The sequence below is a fragment of the Sprattus sprattus genome (assembly GCF_963457725.1).
Source record: "Sprattus sprattus genome assembly, chromosome: 10".
In the NCBI taxonomy this organism is placed as follows: domain Eukaryota; kingdom Metazoa; phylum Chordata; class Actinopteri; order Clupeiformes; family Clupeidae; genus Sprattus; species Sprattus sprattus.
The window spans coordinates 6779500-6800600 of NC_137908.1; the positions used below are offsets into that span (position 1 = coordinate 6779500).

The 21101-nt window shown below is 42.7% G+C and overlaps 1 protein-coding gene across 1 annotated transcript; it reads left to right on the forward strand.

Moving 5' to 3' along the window:
• The first annotated feature begins 9115 nt into the window (after window positions 1–9115).
• Window positions 9116–19687, forward strand: slc16a1a (solute carrier family 16 member 1a). The gene is made up of 5 exons (XM_080845825.1): window positions 9116–9538; window positions 12531–12795; window positions 17100–17243; window positions 17492–18283; window positions 18711–19687. Exons 2-5 carry the CDS (start codon window positions 12579–12581, stop codon window positions 18944–18946), a joined length of 1389 nt encoding a protein of 462 aa, XP_080701951.1. The 5' UTR covers window positions 9116–9538; window positions 12531–12578; the 3' UTR covers window positions 18947–19687.
• Window positions 19688–21101: the final 1414 nt, after the last annotated feature.

Consider the following 21101-nt stretch of genomic DNA (forward strand, 5'->3'; position numbering starts at 1 on the left):
TGCTACAAAATATCACTACACCGTGCTACATTAGGAGTTCGTGCTCATTTTCATCAGACTCAGCTAAAACTATCCACTGTGTGAATGATTGTCTGTTAAGTACGTAGTTATTACATTTAAAAAAGGTTTTGAAATCGTAACACATAACACGTTCCTTATCATGCAACACAGGGACATCTAAAAGAAGTCCTTTTCTCAAGGCACGACGTCATGGATATCATTTATCAAAATGTAAAGCCTCAGTGCTACAACAAAGGCATTGCATTCATTAGCTTCAATGTTGCATTGCCTTGCATCTTAGGCCCCCCTTGATGTGTTTTACACAGCGGTGCTCACATGCACAGCCTATGTGGTAGCTCTGTCAGGGGACACAATAGCAGGCATCAGAGATACAGAGGTTGAGGAGGGGCCAGGAGGTCGTACATACATGCTCCCCTTTGAACTCCCCCCCACTTGCATGCTCCCCCAGGGTTCAACGGAGCAGGGGGCTTACACACACACACACACACACACACACACACACACACACACACAGGCACATGCACACACACACACACACACGCAGGCACACGCACGCAAGCACGCGCACACACACACACACACACACACACACACACTCACACACACACTCACACATACACACACACACACACTCACACACACACTCACACATGCACACACACACACTCTCATGCTCCCCCAGGGTTCACCAGAGCAGGGGGCTTTCGCTATCTTTCCTGTTGGGCCATGGCTAGCCAAGTGCAACAATGAGGCGCCCGGGAGGAAGGCACAGACTACACAAAAAGTCTTCTTCTTTTTGTTGGAAAAGTGTTTGTTTTGTCAGGTGTTGTTTCGACTCACACACGCAAGTATGTATAGGTGCAACCATACGCCCCCAAAGATCCTGCTTTTATGCGTCATCGGGAGGGGGGTTTGGGGGGGGTTGTATAGCGACAATGAGTTTTGCGAAAACATTAACTCTTAAAGGGTCACAACCACAGGCCATGTTATTGCATGTCCTTTGCTGGAGAGGTAGGAATAGTTTGTTGTGGCTAACTTTGTCACTCTAAGAAAAGCAAACTTTTTATTTTGAGTTGTTTTCATCTAGCCGATATTAGAGGAATCAGAAAGGCATTCCAGTGAGTTATCTGCTATATATTTGTTTATAGACCAAATTCCATTAGGCAAAGAAATACAGTTCAAAATGCCATTGTTATCAGTGTACACCCTGGGGGGGGGGGAGGCTATAATTGTGACCAATTTACCTGCAGTAGCTTCACTTTGCAAAGGATCCAGTCTTTCAGCTCTGGGGAGGTGTACACACAGTAATAATTATTCATAGCTTAATCAAAATATGTGTTTAAATATACATGCAACATGTTGTATACTGGAGATAATGTTCATAAAAAATAACTGGTTTCCAATCTCTCAGATAGCAAGGCCAGTGGACTACTGTCAGCCTACTGGGGGCAGAGCTGACGGTCCACCTGGCCTTTTCCATTGGTTTTCGGGTGGCCCATTGGTAGATTAACAAACAAACGGCCCATCATTTTAGGCCGCCATTTGCTTTAAAAACATTTTGTTCTTTACTCATTTATACTACTTCATTCGTTTTTACCAACTCTTAACATTTGATAGATGCTACCTATGTATAACATAAGTCTTTCATTTTTAAATGTTTCATCTTTCCAGTGCCATGAACGTCTGTTTAGCAGCTGACATTTGAAATAGACTTTTCCAAGGATACGAATCAGAAATTACAGGAACTGCTACCATTTTATGTTATTTTCTTAATATCCATGCCCAGTTAAGGTAAAGATGATGGTGGCGCTCTTTGTGTCCACATAATAACATCAAATTGCATAATAACAATATTGCTCTGACAGATAGGCTATATGTAAGGACACGAATATTAAATAAACAATATTATATGATAATACAAATAATTATATAGGATACAGTATATATAACATTTTAAAACATATTTAGTGCAGGCAATATGACACAAAACAGGGTCTGCGTTATTCAATTCAAATCCATTTCATCTTATTTATATAGCACCAAAACAATTACATTTGCTCAAGGCGCTTTACAGACCTCAGGGCCTGAACCCCCTTAGAGCAAGTACAATGGCGACAGGGGCAAGGAAAAACTCCTGTTAATTAAGAAGAAACCTGCTGTGAAAATATTCGGTACAAACTACCGTTTCACCGTGTGGAGTACTATGAGAGGCTCAATGCGAACTAATTAGCCAAATTACAGCCTAAAGCTGTCGTCCAATAATCGCGTCCTTTCTCATCAATTGGCAGGTGTTTCTTCCCGCTCAGTCTCAACACGCGCACTTTCTCCATGATTAGTGTCATCATGCGTTTAAGTTTTGCATTACCAACAAAGTTTAGTCATTACTGTTTCATACTCACATACGGAATTTTACGTAGCAACTTACATGTATTTGCTGTTCTCTTATTCATTTTACAAAGACAGGAAGAACACTTAATACCTTCAGAGTCGCGGTAAGTTCTCTGCAAGTGATTCATCCAGAGAGCAAGCTCTGCATGTCCACTACACGCGGGAAGAGTATTGTTGCGTGTGCTGCCAACATCGCACACTGATTCCCTTGGTTAAACTAAACTCCCTTTTCTGAACCTCTCGGGGCGATTGCTACATCAACACTACCCGCCTCACGACACAAATCACACTTTTCAGTCCCCAATGTTCAATGCGAAAGCATTTTATCTAATGACATTACCAGCTATAAATTACTGTCCATGGCCAGGTGGGACCAGAGAACGACACCAAGTAAGACATTGTATGTGGTTGTAACATTAACTCAGCCATAGACCGTAGGCCTTAGTTGATAGCTTGAGCAGGTGTCTGCTACAGTATTTTGACGGAAGGGGAAGCGGAAGAGGGGAAATTAGTTCTTTTTGTGCCTTGTTTTGCCAGCTGTTTGTCAAACTTTGTTATCACTCTGGAGATTAGTTTAATTGGTAGATTCAAGGGCGTAACCATGGTTTAGACATTGGGTGGGGTCCCAAAAAAAAAAAACATCTCTGTAGAGCCCTTAGAACCTGAAAAACAGACCTGGCTGTACGCCAACAGTCCTATCCACGTAGTTGCAGAGAAGAGAGGCTAATTCATTAATTGATCATTAATTCAGTGCATTGCCTACAATTCTATAATAATGTATGAAAATTCGCACATTTAGAACATAGTTTCGAGGACTACATTGACCATTTGAATTCACATCTAAAGGAATTGTGTAATTTCTCCGAGACAGTGACTGCCCCTCCACTTTGTTTTGGTGAGTTGCTTACTGTTTACTGACTTAAACACACCTACCAATAACAATTATGCTTTTCCAGTAGTACTGTAGCAAATATGATAGCTTCCAATGGAAAAAGACCACATACCCAAATCATGTTTATGTAAATATTTTAATTAGAACAACTAATGCTGTACTTGAACAAATGACAGACTTTCTCCTTAACGAACATATATACTGCAAGAGGCTGCTCTTTCTTGAGATGAGCTTCAGCTTGCACACCTTGCATCCTACCAGACATATTGGCTGCCCCATTGTAGTTTTGACCTCGTAGTTGTGAAAGTGGGAGATTTAGGCGAATCCAAACATCTTTAGAACATATATTTTACTTATTTTCTACTGTATATTGGGGGGGACAGGTTGGTATTTTCTCAATATTGGGGGGGACACGACCCCCCCAAAGAATGCGTGGTTACGCCCTTAGGTAGATTTGATGCTTTAAAATAATGTGTGCTATTTACCTTTGACAACACTACATTCAAACATTACAAAACAGTTTTTATCATGTACAAAAGGGGGTTTTACGGTCTGTCTTTAAAATCCGTATTTTCATCTGCATGCCCTAGGTAGCTGTTTCCTTGTCAGTATTGGTAGCAGTTAACACATCAATGACTGCTGGCTACTTACGGTTCAGTAGCTCTGGAAGTTGTATCAGAAATCTATTTATTTCTATTTAAAAGTAAGATGTGATAGTAAGCTGACTGAACAGACACCACATGAACTGAGGTATATTTGTGGGGGCATTCCTCCTGCGTGTGGTTGAGGTAATTGAGCGGCTTGACTTAGCTGTCCTTGTGACATGAAAGGACAGAAAGTCAGACAGCCTTGCTTGCCTCTCCTTTGCACTGCTGGAGGGCATGGGAAGTCTTTTCAACCTTACACAAGCCACGAGAAGACATAAGTGTAAGCTTCCTGTGCTAACAGGAAATTCTGTGTCTTTTTATTAACTGATTCTGTATCAAAAAGTCAAGGTGAACTGGAGTGCTTTGAAGAAGGATAACCACAAAGGATTCAAGTTAATGCCCTGACAATGTGTTCAATCCTGAATGCCTATTCTCACTAGGTTTTGATACCAAAATATGATTCGGTTTAACTCTAGGTATATCATGTTTATTATCTGGAAAACAGTGGACCTCTCTCTCTTTTAACTGTATAGGTGTATATGAAGGATGGGTATCATATTTTCATTCCCAATGACTCCTGTGTGTGTTTGCACAGTCGGGGGCAAATTAAAGGACTGTAGCACATTTCACATGACTGATGGTTTTTAGCAACTTGTTTTTGGCCTAGCAGGAGGGCTTCTTCCCATATGAATTGGATGAGAATGACTGCTGAGCAACAAGATAGGCCAAACACTGTCAATATTTCTGTTCTGCAGATTACTGTTATTCTGTCATTGCTTTTTGGGGGGGGGGGGGGGGGGGGAGTGGCAAAGAAAAACATTTCTATCAATGAGGCAGAACATGCAAACACTTCAGCTCCAAGTGAGCTAAGAAATGAGATTTCACACTATTCCCAGCACCCCTATATGGGTCAGGCAGCTTATTTTCTCTCTCTCTCTCTCTCTCTCTCTCTCATTCTCTCCCTCTCTCTCTCTCATTCTCTCATTCTCTTTCTCTTCCACTACTCTTGCTTTCCACTCACATTCACCCTCTTTCCTTACACCCTCTCCCATCTTGTACTCTACCCTTTAGACCTCCCCTCCTCTCTCTGTCTCCTCCTCTACATCTCTCTATACCTCCCCCATCTCTCTCCTTCTACCCCCCCCCCCCCCCCCCATCTCTCCCTGTTTACGTGCACTAGTAGCTTAGGAATGGGATGTGTTGCGTTGAATGCCTTCATTGATTGCTGTTTCAGGAGCCTAACGCTGAACTAATTTGCATAGGCCAGGCAGGCATGACACGCCAAACCGGCAAGCTCTGCAAAAAGTCCCTCGGCTTTTCTGTGTGTGTGTGTGTGTGTGTGTGTGTGTGTGTGTGTGTGTGTGTGTGTGTGTGTGTGTGTGTGTGTCTCTGTCGACGTTTCAGAATTTCCCTTTAATGACAAAGGCTGCAATACTATTGAGCTGTGAAAACCCAAACAGTGTGGCTTCTTGATCACTATGGTCATCTCATTACCACAGTTAACCCGCAGAGGCCAGCATTAGAGTTCAGCGCAGCATTTTTTTTATTTGCTCAACGATTTCTTCATTTTCATTTAAACCATTTAGTTTTTTTTTTGCAAAATCACTGAGCTGTAAAAGATGTATTTAAAAGAGGTGATTAAGCAAGGAGGGAGGCTTGTGGAGTGGAGGGATTAATTAGGTAACGTATGACAATACAGCGGTAGGTAAGAGAGTGTTCCACGCAGCCCTGCATTGATTACCACTGCAGGTGTCATGGCTGGCCATCTGTGACCAGTAGCAGGCTAATTGGCTTTCGTAACACAGGTTGCCCTCTCACCCTTTCCCCACTCCAAATAATGAAGAGATCCACACCGAGACGTGCCGGGGTCACGGGCACTAGCCACTGGTGACACTAAACAATTGCGGCTGACATTTTACTCTACCTGGGAAATTCTATTTGGAGCGAAGCCGACGGAGGACAAAGGTCCATTATTATCTGCAAACATCTCAAATGTGTAATCCCTTTTTTTGCTGATGCTCCGGAAATGGGATTCACCACCTCCCCCCCCACCCCCAGTTCATTCCCTGTGCACTTGTTTAATGGAACTTATTTCAGAGCGCTACTGTTGCCTCCGCGAACGACTGCTCGGTCTGATGTGAAGCGCCCTTTGAAACAAAATAGTCCCAATCTGCCATGGATCTCCCTTAACTGATGAGCAAAAGGGAATATTAAAAATGTATTTTTGGTGTATGGTATTGGTATATAGGGTTGTCATCATTGGCTCCTGAAACCTGAGCAGGTTTGACATTATGAGAGGAAAATCATCTTAGGCCAGCATAATTCAACATTAGTGAGATAAATGAATGCAGCACTGGCAGTGTGCCAAAGCTCACACTCTGGACTTGGTCCTCAGGGAGTAACAGTTGCGGTGAGATGCTGCTCCCAGCACTTGCCTACAGAAAGCATCCCCTGGATGGACATCCTTGAAAAGTTCAAGACAATCACTGCCATTCATACCACTGCCCACTGGGGGATTTCCTTAGCATGATAATAACCACAGATCCTATTATTCCTGGGCTTATATCATGCTATAGCAAAAACCACAGAGACATACAAGTCTTAACGGGCTCAGCAGCAAGGGAAATCAAAGCGCCATTTCAAGGTCCATTTTTCACATAGCTGAACTAATCAGATCTAATCCCACTAATAACGCTGTGCACATTACCATCAGACTTCCTTAGTTGAGGGTCTTGAGTCCCACTCTCTGCACCAGCCAGAGGTCATTCTGTTCATAGGCATAATATTCCTTTAGACCCCTTTCTCTGCACCAGCCAGAGGTCATTCTGTTCATAGGCATAATATTCCTTTAGACCCCTTTCTCTGCACCAGCCATAGGTCATTCTGTTCATAGGCATAATATTCCTTTAGACCCCTCTTTCTCTGCACCCCTCTTCCTCTTTGCTGTGTTTTCTGTTTTTGTTTTAGTTTGTTTTGTTTTTGTTTTCTGCTATATTTTAAGTCATGTTCATAGGTCATGCTGTTCATAAACATAATATTCCTTTAGACCCCTCTCTCTCTCTTTTAGAGTTTTTGCAGAATGCATTTCCTTAGCTATAGGACTAAGAAACTTCTAATTAGACTGTAATTATTAGAGTGTTCGATTTTTTTTCCGGTGTTAGGCGGTTCTTTATTCTCTGATTGCGTCAGTAACAGGCGAATGCACAGCCCCACGTCCACATGAGGGCTGGTACTTGTCGGAGGATGGAATAGCCATTATGGCGACGTGCCATGTAACACGTAGGCTGAGGAAATCCAGAGATCCTGAAATAGGCTGTGATATCAGCCTCTCCAAGTGGGCCTGTAATTGGCCTCACAGTGCTGGTGTGAGATTTGATTTTATGCACAGTGAACAATAGCTTTTCACCATTGTTTTCTTTTCCCTTTTCACCCCTTGAAGAATCAGAGCGACTGTGCAGAATAACACGAGAATAGTTTTTCTCATTCCATTTTTGTTCGACTAATACTTTTGGTATGATGGATGTTTGTTTGGATCAGTTTAGTGTCAAAAAGATCTGGAAAGCTACCATAACATCACAAAAAAAAACATGTATGTATACAAATATGTTTAACAAATACCCCCGGGATTTGCAAATAACCAAAATGTGATTTATAAATGCCCCACAATTTGCAAAAATGCAGACCATGCTTTACAAATACAAAATGCACCTCTCAAACAAATATGGTGTGCTTCTGCAAATGTATTTTTCCCAAATTAAAATGCTACTTGCAAACAAACAAAGGACAGGCTCCACATAAACCACATGTATGCAACACAGCAACCACGTCAACCATGCGAGTTGTAAATGTAAACGCTTGTACGAGTTGAGAATGCAAGCACACCAAAACGGCAGTTGCCGCTACTGCATGGTAAAGATGGTGGGTCGTGCGATAAGAACGTTTATTTGTCTTAATATCTGATTTACCTGTGGAAAAGGCCCTTAGTGTGTAGCATGGGCCAAGAAAGAACCCATACATTTGGGAGTGGACCCACAGATTATTTTTCACTGTAGCGAACATCACGAGATAGGCCTTGGTGGATGGCTGCGCTCTCTCAGTGCCCTTGTTTTTATATTAATCAGAAACGTTTTTCATTCGGTTCTTTAAGTTTCTTTAAATCTTTGTTATTGTTATGTGCAATGTAAGCCATGCATCTAAGGTATATCTTCCATATGCACAATAAAGTTTCAGCTGCATGGCTTCCATTTCACATATGTGTGCATGGGTATTTGTAAAACATATTCGGTTTATTTGTGACGTTATGACAGTCTTCTAAATCTTTTTGTCCCTAAATGTATCCCATAATTGTATCTGTTTTGTTGTAGTTTGACACATTGTCTAGATACTTTTTTTGGAAGATGAGTTGACTACATTATGGCTTATTCAATATTTGATGTGCACCATTACCAGTTTGTAAAATATGCCTTTTTGAAGACTTGTGCGAATGATCTGCTTCTCGGCACGTAGGCCTCAATGGCCACCGGCTCTGGAATGCATCTTCACCCGATCTGGCCCTGATCCGTTCCAGGGTCAGCCATCGTCAGGGTGTGAGTGTACTCTCGCTCTCCGTGCAGTGGAGTGCTGTGTACGTGGGGACTGTGGGGCAGGGACCCCTCACATCCTCCCTTTGGAGATCCATGAAACACGATTAACAGAAGCAGAAACAACAAACAAACAATGAGGGGTAGAGCCGCTGTATGTTTTCTCAAAGGCACCCCTTGACGTCGTTCCACATTTGCAGCTTGGGATGATTGCAGGTCCCCATTGGGGATGTTTTGGGATGACCTCATGTGTCCAGCCCTTTCCTCTCCCACACCGAAATAGACCCCAAGGGGCCCCTTTGGAGGAGCCTCACCTGTGATGTGATCAAAACACCTTGGGCCCTAATATCCCAGCAGGCCTCCAGAACAATGCCGTCTGCTCCATGGCTCCGGATGTTTAACGGCCGCGACACCTAATACCCCATCATGTTTATTATGGGAGAAATTAATTAGACTATCAGTAAGCCACAATCACGTTATCTGTGAGGCCCCATATGGCTCCTCGTATTCTGGGGCTGGAGGCTTTAACTCTGGGCCGTGCATGGAGGTGAAACAAAGCTCGGGAGGGAGGAGGCTCTGGGACAATTAGTGGGCAAGGCAAATGCAGCTCAGGGAGCCAATAAGGGAATATCTGACCCCACCGTAGCACTTTCCCCCCTTGTGTACTGGTCCTACCAGGACCACTGGTGGAGAGGTGAATAAAACTTAAACAAGCTCCCAGCTGTGGAGTCTTAAATCTGGCAAGCTTCTGTGTGTGTGAGTGTTTGAGCGCGGTTTGCACTGCTGTGGCTGGGATCAGCCTGTGGATAGCTCCTGCATTTCAGCTGCCCCTCTCCTGTGTCTCTCGTCTCCTCCTCTCTTGGACTAGTGCCGCGAGGGCTGGAAACACATCTGAGGGCTTATGCGTCTTCACCTCGTCAGCTACCTGCTGCTTCTGAATGACATGCTGCACTGAGGAGCGAACGCGTGCCCACCAACGCCTCCCGAGCCCCTTTAGAGCGGTCACGAAGGTAGGCAACATGAGAGGCAGGAGACTGCCACTGCGTCCACATGTAGTAGTGCTTGACCCATCAAAGAGCATAGCTGGTTGTAACTGTTTGTAAGATGTAAGCTCTTTTTTATATTTCTTTATCTCCTTTTTTTTCTCCCTCTTCTGAGGTTTCATTATGGTTGAATCTTCAGAGGGAATTTTTAAACACAGCTCTTCATATTTCAGTTTTTAGGCGTCTGTTTCTTTTTGAAAGACCCTTGCACGTGCTCACATGATCTTCTGGTGGGATAGCATGACGTGCTCACAGGGTGTCTGTGGTGACAGGCTCACACAGCGCTTCTGATCCCTTACTATCATCCTGCCCAAGCCCGCTACACAAATCCGTACGTGTGAGGCACGGGGCTTAGCGGACGCCGCCGCAATAGCCTAATATTGGTATAAGACATAGCGACACGTCTTTTTTTTTCATAGCCGTTAATCCTTAAAGGCCTCTCTGAGTCACATTTCCATTTAGAAGGGCATATTCACTATGAATGCCTCATCTCTGGTCCTCCAAAGGAGGATCCTCTCTGCCTGCACCTGGTTGGGAGGGTGACGATTCTCCACAACTATGCCAAGGTGTTGATTGAAACAGCCTGTGAACATGGTGGGGCTTCTGGAAAACTGGTATTGTTCAAGATCTGATGACACGTGCCTCAGCTGCTTTTGCCACTGAATACACAAGTTGTGGCCTGTTTTTTTTCAACTTTCAGTCTCTGTTAGTAGACTCATTTTAACCACTCACAGAGTTTTTTTGGTCCTTGGTAAATGTTAGCTGTCTAGTTATTTAATATGTAAGGGGAATCTCTGATTTAGAGATAATTTGATTAGATCAGTCAGGTATATGAGTTATTCACATTCTTGTACAATGCTGTAATGAAGTAGAGATCCACCTTTGTAATTCCTCTTTTTTTCCTTCCATCTTGTCAATTACGTTTTAAGCCCCTGTCCTTGAGGCCATAGCCTTGGATGTGAGAGCCGCATTAGTATAGGTGCAGTGAAGACCAGCTTAAAGCCTCAAGGTCTGCACTCAGGTGCCAACCGATAAACATGACCTTTTCAGTGTATTAGCCCAGCACCAGTCATGCCTGGGCTGTGCGAACTGGGATGAATGCTGTTGGGATAGGTCAGAAAAATAAGCTATTTGTGCTACAAACTTCAGGCAAATAGTTTTTTTACTTTTTCAAATCTTCTGAAAATGTTGTGCCTTTGATTATAACAAAAGGAAGACAGAAAGACATAATTTTGTCATCATCATTAAGTTCTTGAAATACCATTACTAGCTATCTTTTATCTTGATATGATGTTTGCTGTTCTATAATGTCACCATGATTGTACAGTACATCAAAGTTTCTCTCTCATGAACCATCTACAGCTTATTTATTTGGCTTATATAGTGAGCTGCATACAGGAAGCACAGTTAGGGCATTTACAGACGTGGACTAAAATGATTGGTAGGTACCCTTCGGTTAAAGAAAGAAAAACCCACAATGGTTTCCTGAAATAACTTGAAACTGACAAAACTAATAATAGATACAAATTCACGGAAAATGAACTATGAAAATCAGACATTGCTTTTGAATTGTGGTTCAACAAAATAATAATAAAAAAAAACCTATTGAAACTGGCCTGGACAAAAATGATGGTACCCTTAACCTAATATTTAGTTGCACAACCTTTTCGAAGCAATCACTGCAATCAAGCGATTTATGTAACTCTCAATGAGACTTCTGCACCTGTCAACAGGTATTTTGGCCCACTCCTTATGAGCAAAATGCTCCATCTGTCTCAGGTTTAAAGGGTGCCTTCTCCAGACTGCATGTTTCAGCTCCTTCCAAAGATGTTCAATAGGATTTAAATCTTGGCTCATAAAAGGCCTCTTCAGAATAGTCCAATGTTTTGCTCTTAGCCAATCTTGGGTGTTTTTATTTGTGTTTTGGGTCATTATCCTGTTGGAGGACCCATGACCTGCGACTGAGACCAAGCTTTCTAAAACTGGGCTGCACATTTTGCTCCAGAATGCCTTGATAGTCTTGAAATTTCATTGGACCCTGAACAGATGTAAGACAACCTGTGCCAGATGCAGCAAAGCAGCCCCAGAACATTGCTTTTTTTATGATTTGCTATCAGCAGTGGTGTCCTCCTCTGTCGACTTTGGCTCAAACAGCGATGGGTGGTGCGATCTGACACTGATGCACACTGACCTTGGAGTTCACCTCTAATCTCTTTGGAAGTTGTTCTGAGCTATTTGCTTTATAGCCTTGAAAACACTTTTAAAGGTCATCCTTTTTTCGGCTGTCTGCAATGGAGTATATTTCAGGAAATGCCCTGCTGATCATTTAGCTCTAGTCTTTAAGTAATCAAATTTGGTATGCATTTTCCTTTTGTTTTTTGGAGCATCTACGTCAAAAGTTGGATAGTTCTGACAACATTATATGAGCTATAAGGTTGCATTACCCTCAGATAAATTACAATCTAAATCATTCGTAACACTGTATAACAGTACATTTTTTCCTGACACTATTTTGCCTGCTAGTCACTGAAGAAAATAATTAGCACATGCAGTTGTGGACTGAAAACCAAACACATCGACCACAGTGTAAAAGAAAGCGTTGATAGTTTTTTACATTAACAGTTGACAGTTGAAATATGCATATCACACATATCATATTTCATATCATATTTCAATTCATTCTGCGGTCAAGTTTTCAGCTATTAGAGGAAGTCAATACGCACTTCCTTCTTCCCGTCTCATGGTTCTGAACATAAGATCAAAATACTACAATTACAATTCCGCTCCCCCTTTCTCTTCCATAGTCCTATGTTTCTGTTTCACAGGAACACCCCTTTTTTACTTCATGTAAACTCTACTTAAATAAGTGAATTCCTCCCTCTCTATCTATCTCCCCATCTCATGTTTCTTTTTTGTGTGTATTTGACACCAATATGTCTGTGTTTCTGTGTCCCTGCAGACCTTCGTTCCTTCCTTCTGCGTGTGTGAGAACCGCCGCTGAAGAGCCATGCCGCCCGCCGTGGGGGGACCCGTGGGGTACACCCCGCCCGAGGGAGGGTGGGGCTGGATGGTCGTGGTGGGGGCCTTCATCTCCATCGGCTTCTCCTACTCCTTCCCCAAGTCCATCACCGTCTTCTTCAAGGAGATCGAGGTCATCTTCAATGCCACCAGCTCCCAAGTGTCCTGGATCTCCTCCATTATGTTGGCCGTCATGTATGCTGGAGGTAAGCTAGCATTAGCATAGCATTCCTTTCTTGTTTTTCAGTGTAGAACATTTTATTTGTAATGTTGTCACGGCGAGACGCTTTTTAACCTCCAGGCACTCCATTTTTAATTGTTTTCCATATGGAACTATGCAACAAGGGAAAAGCTACAGCATTGCAATGCGCCTCACGTTTATTTTTAAGCTGTAAATGGCCCCTAATGTTCTTTTTGGTTCTCCAGTTAAGAAAGTCAAGGGTATTGATCGAGGTGGAGGCTTTAGTTAGAGGATTAGCCTGCCTGACCAACACATTAGTCACGGTTGCTGGGTTTTTCCAGTTGGGTTTCCAGAAATGTTTGAAATTCAGGTTTATTTTCTAATGTGTAATGTTCTTTGTAACTCATACCCCTTGCTTTGATTCTCTTGCACAGGATGAGGTCATCCCGGCACAAGAATAGTTTGTTTTTAGTGTGTTTTGGAGCTGGTGCTGATGAGTCTGTCGTCGTTTCCCCTTTCTTGAGAGTGCTCCTCGTCTGTGTGCCAGAGTCACATTAACGGGTCTATCAGGCTTTGTCTCCCTCTGCCTCGTACATCCCACCGCTCCCATTCTCGCGGCGCGGCACAGTGGAGACATGGTGTACAAGATGGAGATTAAGCACATTGTCTCACATGAAATGGCGTGAATGAAATGGATGCCATTAAACCAAATGCGACGGGCCATTAGGTGTGTTGGCAGCCCTTGCCCACGTATTGAAATGCCGCTATCAGCGGGCAACATTATCTTTCCCCTGAGTCTGTGTTGTGGCCTCCTCCTCATTCTCCCTTTTCACGCAGTGATGGGTGTCAGATGTTTGCCCTGCGAATGTTAGAAAGAGATAACGAGCTTCTCTCAAAAGAACATCGGACTTTCTTTTTTAGTTTATTGTAGAGTGCGGTTAACGAGACAAAAAACGGTTTGTATCAGTTACGTCAACTTGACTCTGCTTTCAATTCAGCTCTTAAACCTCAGAAAGAATTTGTAAAACTAACACTAACGTTTAGTTTGCCAAACAAATGCCATCCGCTTCCTGCTTTGATATTGGGCCGTATTTACAATTGAAATACTGTAGAAAAGATCATCTCTCCTTATGTTACAACTTTAGCTAAACTACTGGCCTCAGAGTTTTTGTCCTCTGCTGGCCTGTTACTGAATCAATGCATTTTATTGTTCAGTCATGAACGAACCCTATGCCGTATAGAATTCGGTTGCAGCACGGAGGGTAGGTCAGAGGGTCTAGCGAGCTTTCCCAGAATTCCCTCTTTCGTGTGTGCCACCTCTCAGCTCACTTCTCACCATGTGACAAGAAGCCCACTGCGTGATTAGCACATGATTAGACCTCAAGCTTGAGCGCCATACGGCAACAGATCCCGAGCATACTTCATCACGGCGACTCAAGTCGCCCGCTTGAACATGCAGCGCAAGATGACATATGGTATGCAATCCATATGAAATCAAAGCCAATTAGGCATGCTAAGCACACACCATGTGGTTATTTCAGGAATGTGTCCTGATCATTTTGTCATCTTGTCATCTTGTCTCATCTCGTTCAGCATGACACTTGTTTTCACAGCGTGATACAGGTCACTCGCGTTTCACTGCCAACCTTTTTCCTTTCAACCAACTGTGTGGTATCCGTTCATTCCTTCGCTCTCTTGACGACTGCAGTTCTCAACTGGCAGAAGTTTTGATCATAAAAACCGTGTCTGAATGTCTGATTTTCATTTCATTCTATGCATTTGTTATATGTGGTGACACACACCACCTAATCCACATTTCCTTTATTTTCCCAGTCTGTGTCTCTCAAATGATGTCCATTGTCTTCTTGATTTCCTTGTTAAGAGGGAAAAGTGGTCCTCCCCACTGATATTTCCTCTGGCTATTTGTAAGTGTACCAACACTCTATCTTCCTCTCCTATAGCAAATGAGAGTAGACTGCCCCTAAGCAAAAACTGTCTGACTCCATTTGTATCCCCCCCCCCCCCCCCAAAGCTGTGTTGAGTGTTTGGCTTGGAGGCTGAGGCATCCTGAGAGGCTTGAGTGAATGAATCCTCACTCTCATTTAGGTTGTTATCCAACAGGACATCTCCAAGGAAAGGGGTCTGCTTCAAACCATACCCAGCTCTGTTCATTGTATTTGTGTTTAATTAACTTGCATATCTAACGAGCCCACTCAGTTGAATTTGGAGGAACATGAAGTGATTTAGTGGTAAAAGACTTTGTTTAGCTGGGGGGTGGGGGGGGGAGAGAATCACAGAACTGCCTCTTTAGCCTCCAAGGGACCCTTTTCTGTTAATTTCTAATAAGGGAGTAAGTACACTAAAGCCTTTCACAATTCAGAACTCAGAATTCTATAGTGAAAGCGCACAGTCCTCTAAAGCTCATTAAGTGTCATTAGGTTCTTCAGTTCCTCATTAGCCGTGCTAACATGCTTCCTCGCATGTTCCAGGTCGCTCCTTCCTGCCCCAGAGACTGAATCCCCCACCCGAAGGGGAAAAACAAAGCAGTTCATTGTTGGGGCAAACTTGAGGACGTGCTATTCTACATATCGTCCTCTACAAGCTTCTCTTGCTCCCTTATGCTGGGATTAAGACTTTGCAACTCAAACTGTGATGAACAAACTTAACATCCTGTACCAGGTCACGTAACAGCAAATGTAGACTTTGACATCTTTATTTAAAGTAATCTTAATGTAATCACTAAATGTATTTAAACATAATAGACACATCCCCTTATATACATAGACCTGAAAACTTTTCTCTTTTTCTCGCTCACTCTCTAGCACTCTTTCCATCTGTTACACATTGGCTTGATGTCCTCGAAATAGAAAGGAAATATAGTTTTATGACACAATGTTTCAATATTTTATTTCCCCCCCCCCCCCCCCGAACCATAATGATTTGAAGGCTGCCTGTGCACATAATCCATTTGTGTAGAGACGGAATGACTTATCGGGCTCATATCTCCTTCCAGCGCATGTCTGCCTCACCCCCCACATACCTACATAAACAATCTACCATCATTAATTTTGCATCATACCATCATGACCACCTTCCACTCCATGACAGCTGCTCTGCCAGCGTCCAGCCAATGCAGTTATTCAAGCTGAGGAAGAGTAGTGAATGTGGCCCGAAATGACTCAACCTGCCATTAACTCTCATGAGGTCTGACTCCGAACCATTCAAATCGCACAGCCAATGTTTCTTTTGACACATACAACAGGCAGAATGCAAACTGCCTTTGTCAAGCCAGCCTGTTTTATAGTCAAGAAACAGTTCTTATTTCTGATGCCCCATTAAATCAACACTGTACACCACGCTTATGTGTCAGCACTTTATACACAGTGGGATTATATAGTGGATACCATGCAAAAAAAAAATACAACAACATATGCAGGCAGCTGCTTGGATTTAACCTGAAAAATGCCATCAATTCGAATGTTGGCCATAACTTACAAAAGGCTCTCCACAGAGACCTCTTCTATTGTTTCTCCTCTGATTCATCTCATAGACTCTGATAAGGAGGCTAGTTATTGAACTTACTGCAAAGCAGAGATAGTGAATTCATTCTCCATACATTATAGCAATCACCAACACAGTCCCACACATGCAAATGTATTTCCTAGATTGATATCACAATGACACTCAGGATTACTCTCCCACTTTGTGAAACACATTTGCTGGGGGCATCAAATTCAGAGAAATTGCTGCAGTGCAGTGCAGTAGCAAAAGAATTTCATTGGAGAAATTACAAGAATTCTTCTAAGGTACCATCTCAGGGCTGCAGCTACAGGTCCCTCTAGTGGCCACATGTATTAATACCTCTCTTGTTGCACTGCCTTTCAGTTTCTGTGCAACAGTCAGTTACTGATTGGTGTCACATTGACTTGGAAACAGGAAAAAAATCCCACAGTGCCTTGGCCACAATGCAAGAATACTCCTTGGACATGCCACCAGTGTACTACAAGCTGTACATATACACGCACACACACATACACACACACACACACACACACACACACACACACACACACCACAACGCCTTTGCAATTTGGTGTGACATGTTGACCTAACTGGTATGTGTTTGGCCTATCAAAAGGGGAAACCCAAGCATGAGAGGACACACGCACACGCACACACACACACACACACACACAAACTTACCACTGTGACAATGTCAGCCCTAGTGTCTCACATTGTTTGTACATTATTTTTCATCATATGATTGTAGTATTTAACAAATGACAGATGATGACCTTAATCTTCTGATTTGTGTTAACTGGCTCTCAGGTCCTATCAGCAGTATTATGGTGAATAAATATGGGAGTCGGCCGATCATGATGGCTGGTGGATGCCTCTCTGGGATTGGCCTGATTGCTGCCTCCTTCTGTGACACAGTCGAGGGCTTGTATTTCTGTGTGGGAGTGATAGGAGGTATGTCATCTTGATATCTTCAGATTAAAATACAAGTCTATATGCCCGAACTCATGTAGTATACCAAGATGATTTATATTTATAAATATACCGAATCATCATTTTAGTGCATTCATTTGTTTGTGCTTCAGAAGAACAGGTATGTGCGGGTATACAAACATTGTGCAACAGTGTAACAATGCTGAAATAAGATCACTTACTAGAATGTCGGGTATGAATTTGAATTGTATTCATGTGTGACTTTCTAGGTCTAGGATTGGCATTTAATCTGAATCCAGCTCTCACCATGATTGGCAAATACTTCTTCCAAAAGAGGCCCATTGCCAATGGCATTGCCATGGCTGGTAGCCCAGTTTTCCTCTCCACACTAGCTCCCCTCAACACCTGGTTGTTCGACCATTTTGGCTGGAGGGGCAGTTTCCTGATTCTGGGTGGGATGTTGCTCAACTGCTGTGTGGCCGGCTCCCTGATGCGGCCCATTGGGCCCAAACCTCAGCCTCCGGTGACAGCCGACAGCGATGGCGGAACCCAAGAGAAGCGCTCAGTGATCGACAAGATCAACGGCTTCATCGACCTGTCGCTGTTCAAGCACCGCGGCTTCATCCTGTACCTCACGGGCAACGTGATCATGTTCTTCGGGCTCTTCTCGCCCCTGGTCTTCCTCAGCAACTACGCCAAGAGCCACCACATCCCTAAGGAGAAGGCCGCCTTCCTCCTGTCCATCCTGGCCTTTGTGGACATGGTGGCGCGGCCTACCATGGGCATAGTGGCCAACACCAAGTGGGTGCGGCCCAGGGTGCAGTACTTCTTCGCCGCCTCTGTGCTCCTGAATGGGGTGTGCCACGTGTTGGCGCCCCAGTCGGTCGACTACACGGGCTTCATCATCTACGCCATATTCTTTGGCTTTGCGTTCGGCTGGCTCAGCTCCATTCTCTTTGAGACGCTCATGGACCTGGTGGGGGCTCAGCGGTTCTCCAGCGCGGTGGGACTGGTGACCATCATAGAGTGTGGGCCTGTGCTGCTTGGGCCTCCCATGTTAGGTGAGACCTGTCATACTGATTCCACAGCAATAGTTAAAATGAATGCTTTCAAAAACATGCACGTATTGACCTATATAAAAAAATATATACTATATATATTTATATTTACATTTACGTTTAGTCATTTAGCAGACGATTTTATCCAAAGCGTCTTACAAGGTATACACATTTTACACTGATGGCACAATGCACATCAGGAGCAATTAGGGCTTCAGTGTCTTCCTCAAATATATGTATTGCTATATATAAATATGTGTGTGTGTGTGTGTGTGTGTGTGTGTGTGTGTGTGTGTGTGTGTGTGTGTGTGTGTGTGTGTGTGTGTGTGTGTGTGTGTGTGTGTGTGTGTGTGTGTGTGTGTGTGTGTGTGTGTGGTGTTGACTTTTCCAACAATGGCGTGAACAGCTTGTGTTTTTTTGTGTTTACCAGGGAAATTAAATGACATCTACCACGATTATAAGTACACTTACATCAGCTGTGGAATCATTCTGATGATAGCCAGCGTGGTGCTGTTTGTGGTCATGGGGATCAACTACAGGCTGCTGGATAAGGAGGCAAAAGAGGAGGCCAAGAAAGCCAAACCGGAGGCAGATGTCAAGGACAATGGTGCCAGAGAGAAGGGCAGAACGGATGAGGATGGCAAAACCGCCGAGGATGCTGTGTAATGGCTTCTGACAGCCACACGTGGGACATTATTGTGTAAAGCCACCAGAAGAGATGAAAATACTCTGCCGTCAAACTTCAGAGCAGCAGCCTTCTTTTGAATTGATGAATTTATGAGGTTGCTGTGATTTGGTGCTTCTCTTTTCTTACCTATACCATTTCAGTGGAATTAAAAACAATGGAGAATGTAGGTGGTGTTCAACAGCAGTCATTTAAGAGAGTATAGAAATGCACTTCCTTTTATGATATATAGTTTTACTTCCAAATTAAATTGGTAATTGTACTGATTGTCTGACACCCCCAAAGGTAACCCACCCCTAGGTCATGCAATATGATGTGAGGTAAAGAAGGTAAATTAAGTATAAGATGTATTTTCTGATGGCTCATTTTTCTCACCAAGTTGTTTCAATTTTGGTATCTGGTATTTCCAAAACAAAACTATATATTTGTTTCTTATGCTTTACTAATTAAGAACAATGTTAACACAAAACAATATTGGCTTTTTTTTTTTTCAAAGAACTTCACCTTCGGTGACTGGTTTTAATTCTACACAATCAATATCATAAACAACCTTGGCACTGGAAGTACAGGGATACAATTAAGGTTAAGTTAAGTCATAACTGCACAGGACAAACTACAACTTTAATGATCATGTATTGGAAATGATGCGAGAGAGTAACTGTAGGCTATGAATAAAGAAATGTGCACTGCTTCACTATTAAGAAGGGGTTAATTGTTTTCTGACTCATATGTTTGGTTATATAACCCAAAGACTGAGTGGTTCAAATGTTACCATTTATATATCTGGATACTTATGTATCCTTTTGTGATCTATATGGGAAGATGACAAGGGTACATTTTATATTAAAAGGTTCCATGAGCTCGTTCTCTCTTTAAACAATGAAGAGGTGGCGCGTGCAGGGCGCACACCAGCTGTCCGTTACAAAGTCACAAAAACCGTTGAGAATTGGTAGAATAGATTTCCAACTGAACTGTTCTAAAAAGTGCAAGCGACTACGTTGAAATTACTTTACGTGGATAGATAGACTTGAGGTTAAGTTTATGTGTAGCTTGGAAAGAAGAATTTAAAGGTCTAAGCTTCTTCTAACTAACGTTAACATTATTGTAAGTGATAACTTAGCAAGGGTAACATCACATATGCTAAGTTGGCTCACATTTCTTTGCCTAGCCAACTATACTTTTCAAGTCTTGTTAGGTAGCAGCTAGCTATCGGTAGTTAAGTTTGGTTCAACAGAATAACGTTAACTGCTCTTTCTTCAGACTGTTAGCTTAAACCATTAATATTAACAATTTATCGAGATGGAGAGAGAGCGAGGTTTTAACTTCAGACTGCTGGTACCACCAAGAAGCAATGTAGGACAGGTCTCTGCGGTCAGGCCTCAAGATATATTTGATGACAATGGCAGTTGCGGTTTTGAGAAGGTAACGTTAGCGTTAAATGAACACAGATATTTGCTAGCTGCAGTTAGTTAGCATAGTGTTCCGTTAATTCAAATAAGCAAAGCTAACCTTTCGTCACTATGGAACAAGTGCTTAAGTTTGTTCCCTTAATTACAGAATCAGACTATAGTATAATTGAACATGTGTTTTGTGTCAAACATTTACTATTTAGCACTGACATTTTTTAATGTTTCTCAATGGCTTCAAGAAATGTTTCGAGAAGGAGCCAGACATGCCATATCCCGGCACTGGTATGGGTGTAACGTTGCCTAGCAAACTCAATAGGACAGGTATGAGGCTGCTGTATGACTATAACATGTAACCTTAAAATTAACAAGATGACAATGTAACAATGTAAGTGAGTTAGATGATATTATCCTTGTTCGCCCGCTATTAATGGTGTTTCCGTTTGTGGCGTGCATGCTTTCAGATATGTCAAAGAAGATGGCTGTTATGCCAATGGAGAAAGAACAGGTGTGTTTATAGTAGGCCTAACTAAATTAATAGAAATAGCATTGGAGTTGTTCTAACCGTTATATCTTAAATACACTCATATTTATAGAATCAGTGTACATTTCATTTATGTTATGTCCTTTCAGACCCCAGTAAGAGCCGGTCAGTTGTATTCCAAACTTTTTGAAGAAGCTGAAAAAATTAAATGCTGGAAGTCCAAACTGGACTCAGAGACCTCACAGA

What these genes read in the sequence shown, in the direction of transcription:
- slc16a1a (XM_080845825.1), top strand. Translation starts at nt 12,579, where the DNA reads ATGCCGCCCGCCGTGGGGGGACCCGTGGGGTACACCCCGCCCGAGGGA. An exon ending in CTGTGTGGGAGTGATAGGAG is followed by an intron (nt 17,244 to 17,491) that starts GTATGTCATCTT and finishes GTGACTTTCTAG; the next exon opens with GTCTAGGATTGGCATTTAAT. An exon ending in GCTTGGGCCTCCCATGTTAG is followed by an intron (nt 18,284 to 18,710) that starts GTGAGACCTGTC and finishes TGTGTTTACCAG; the next exon opens with GGAAATTAAATGACATCTAC.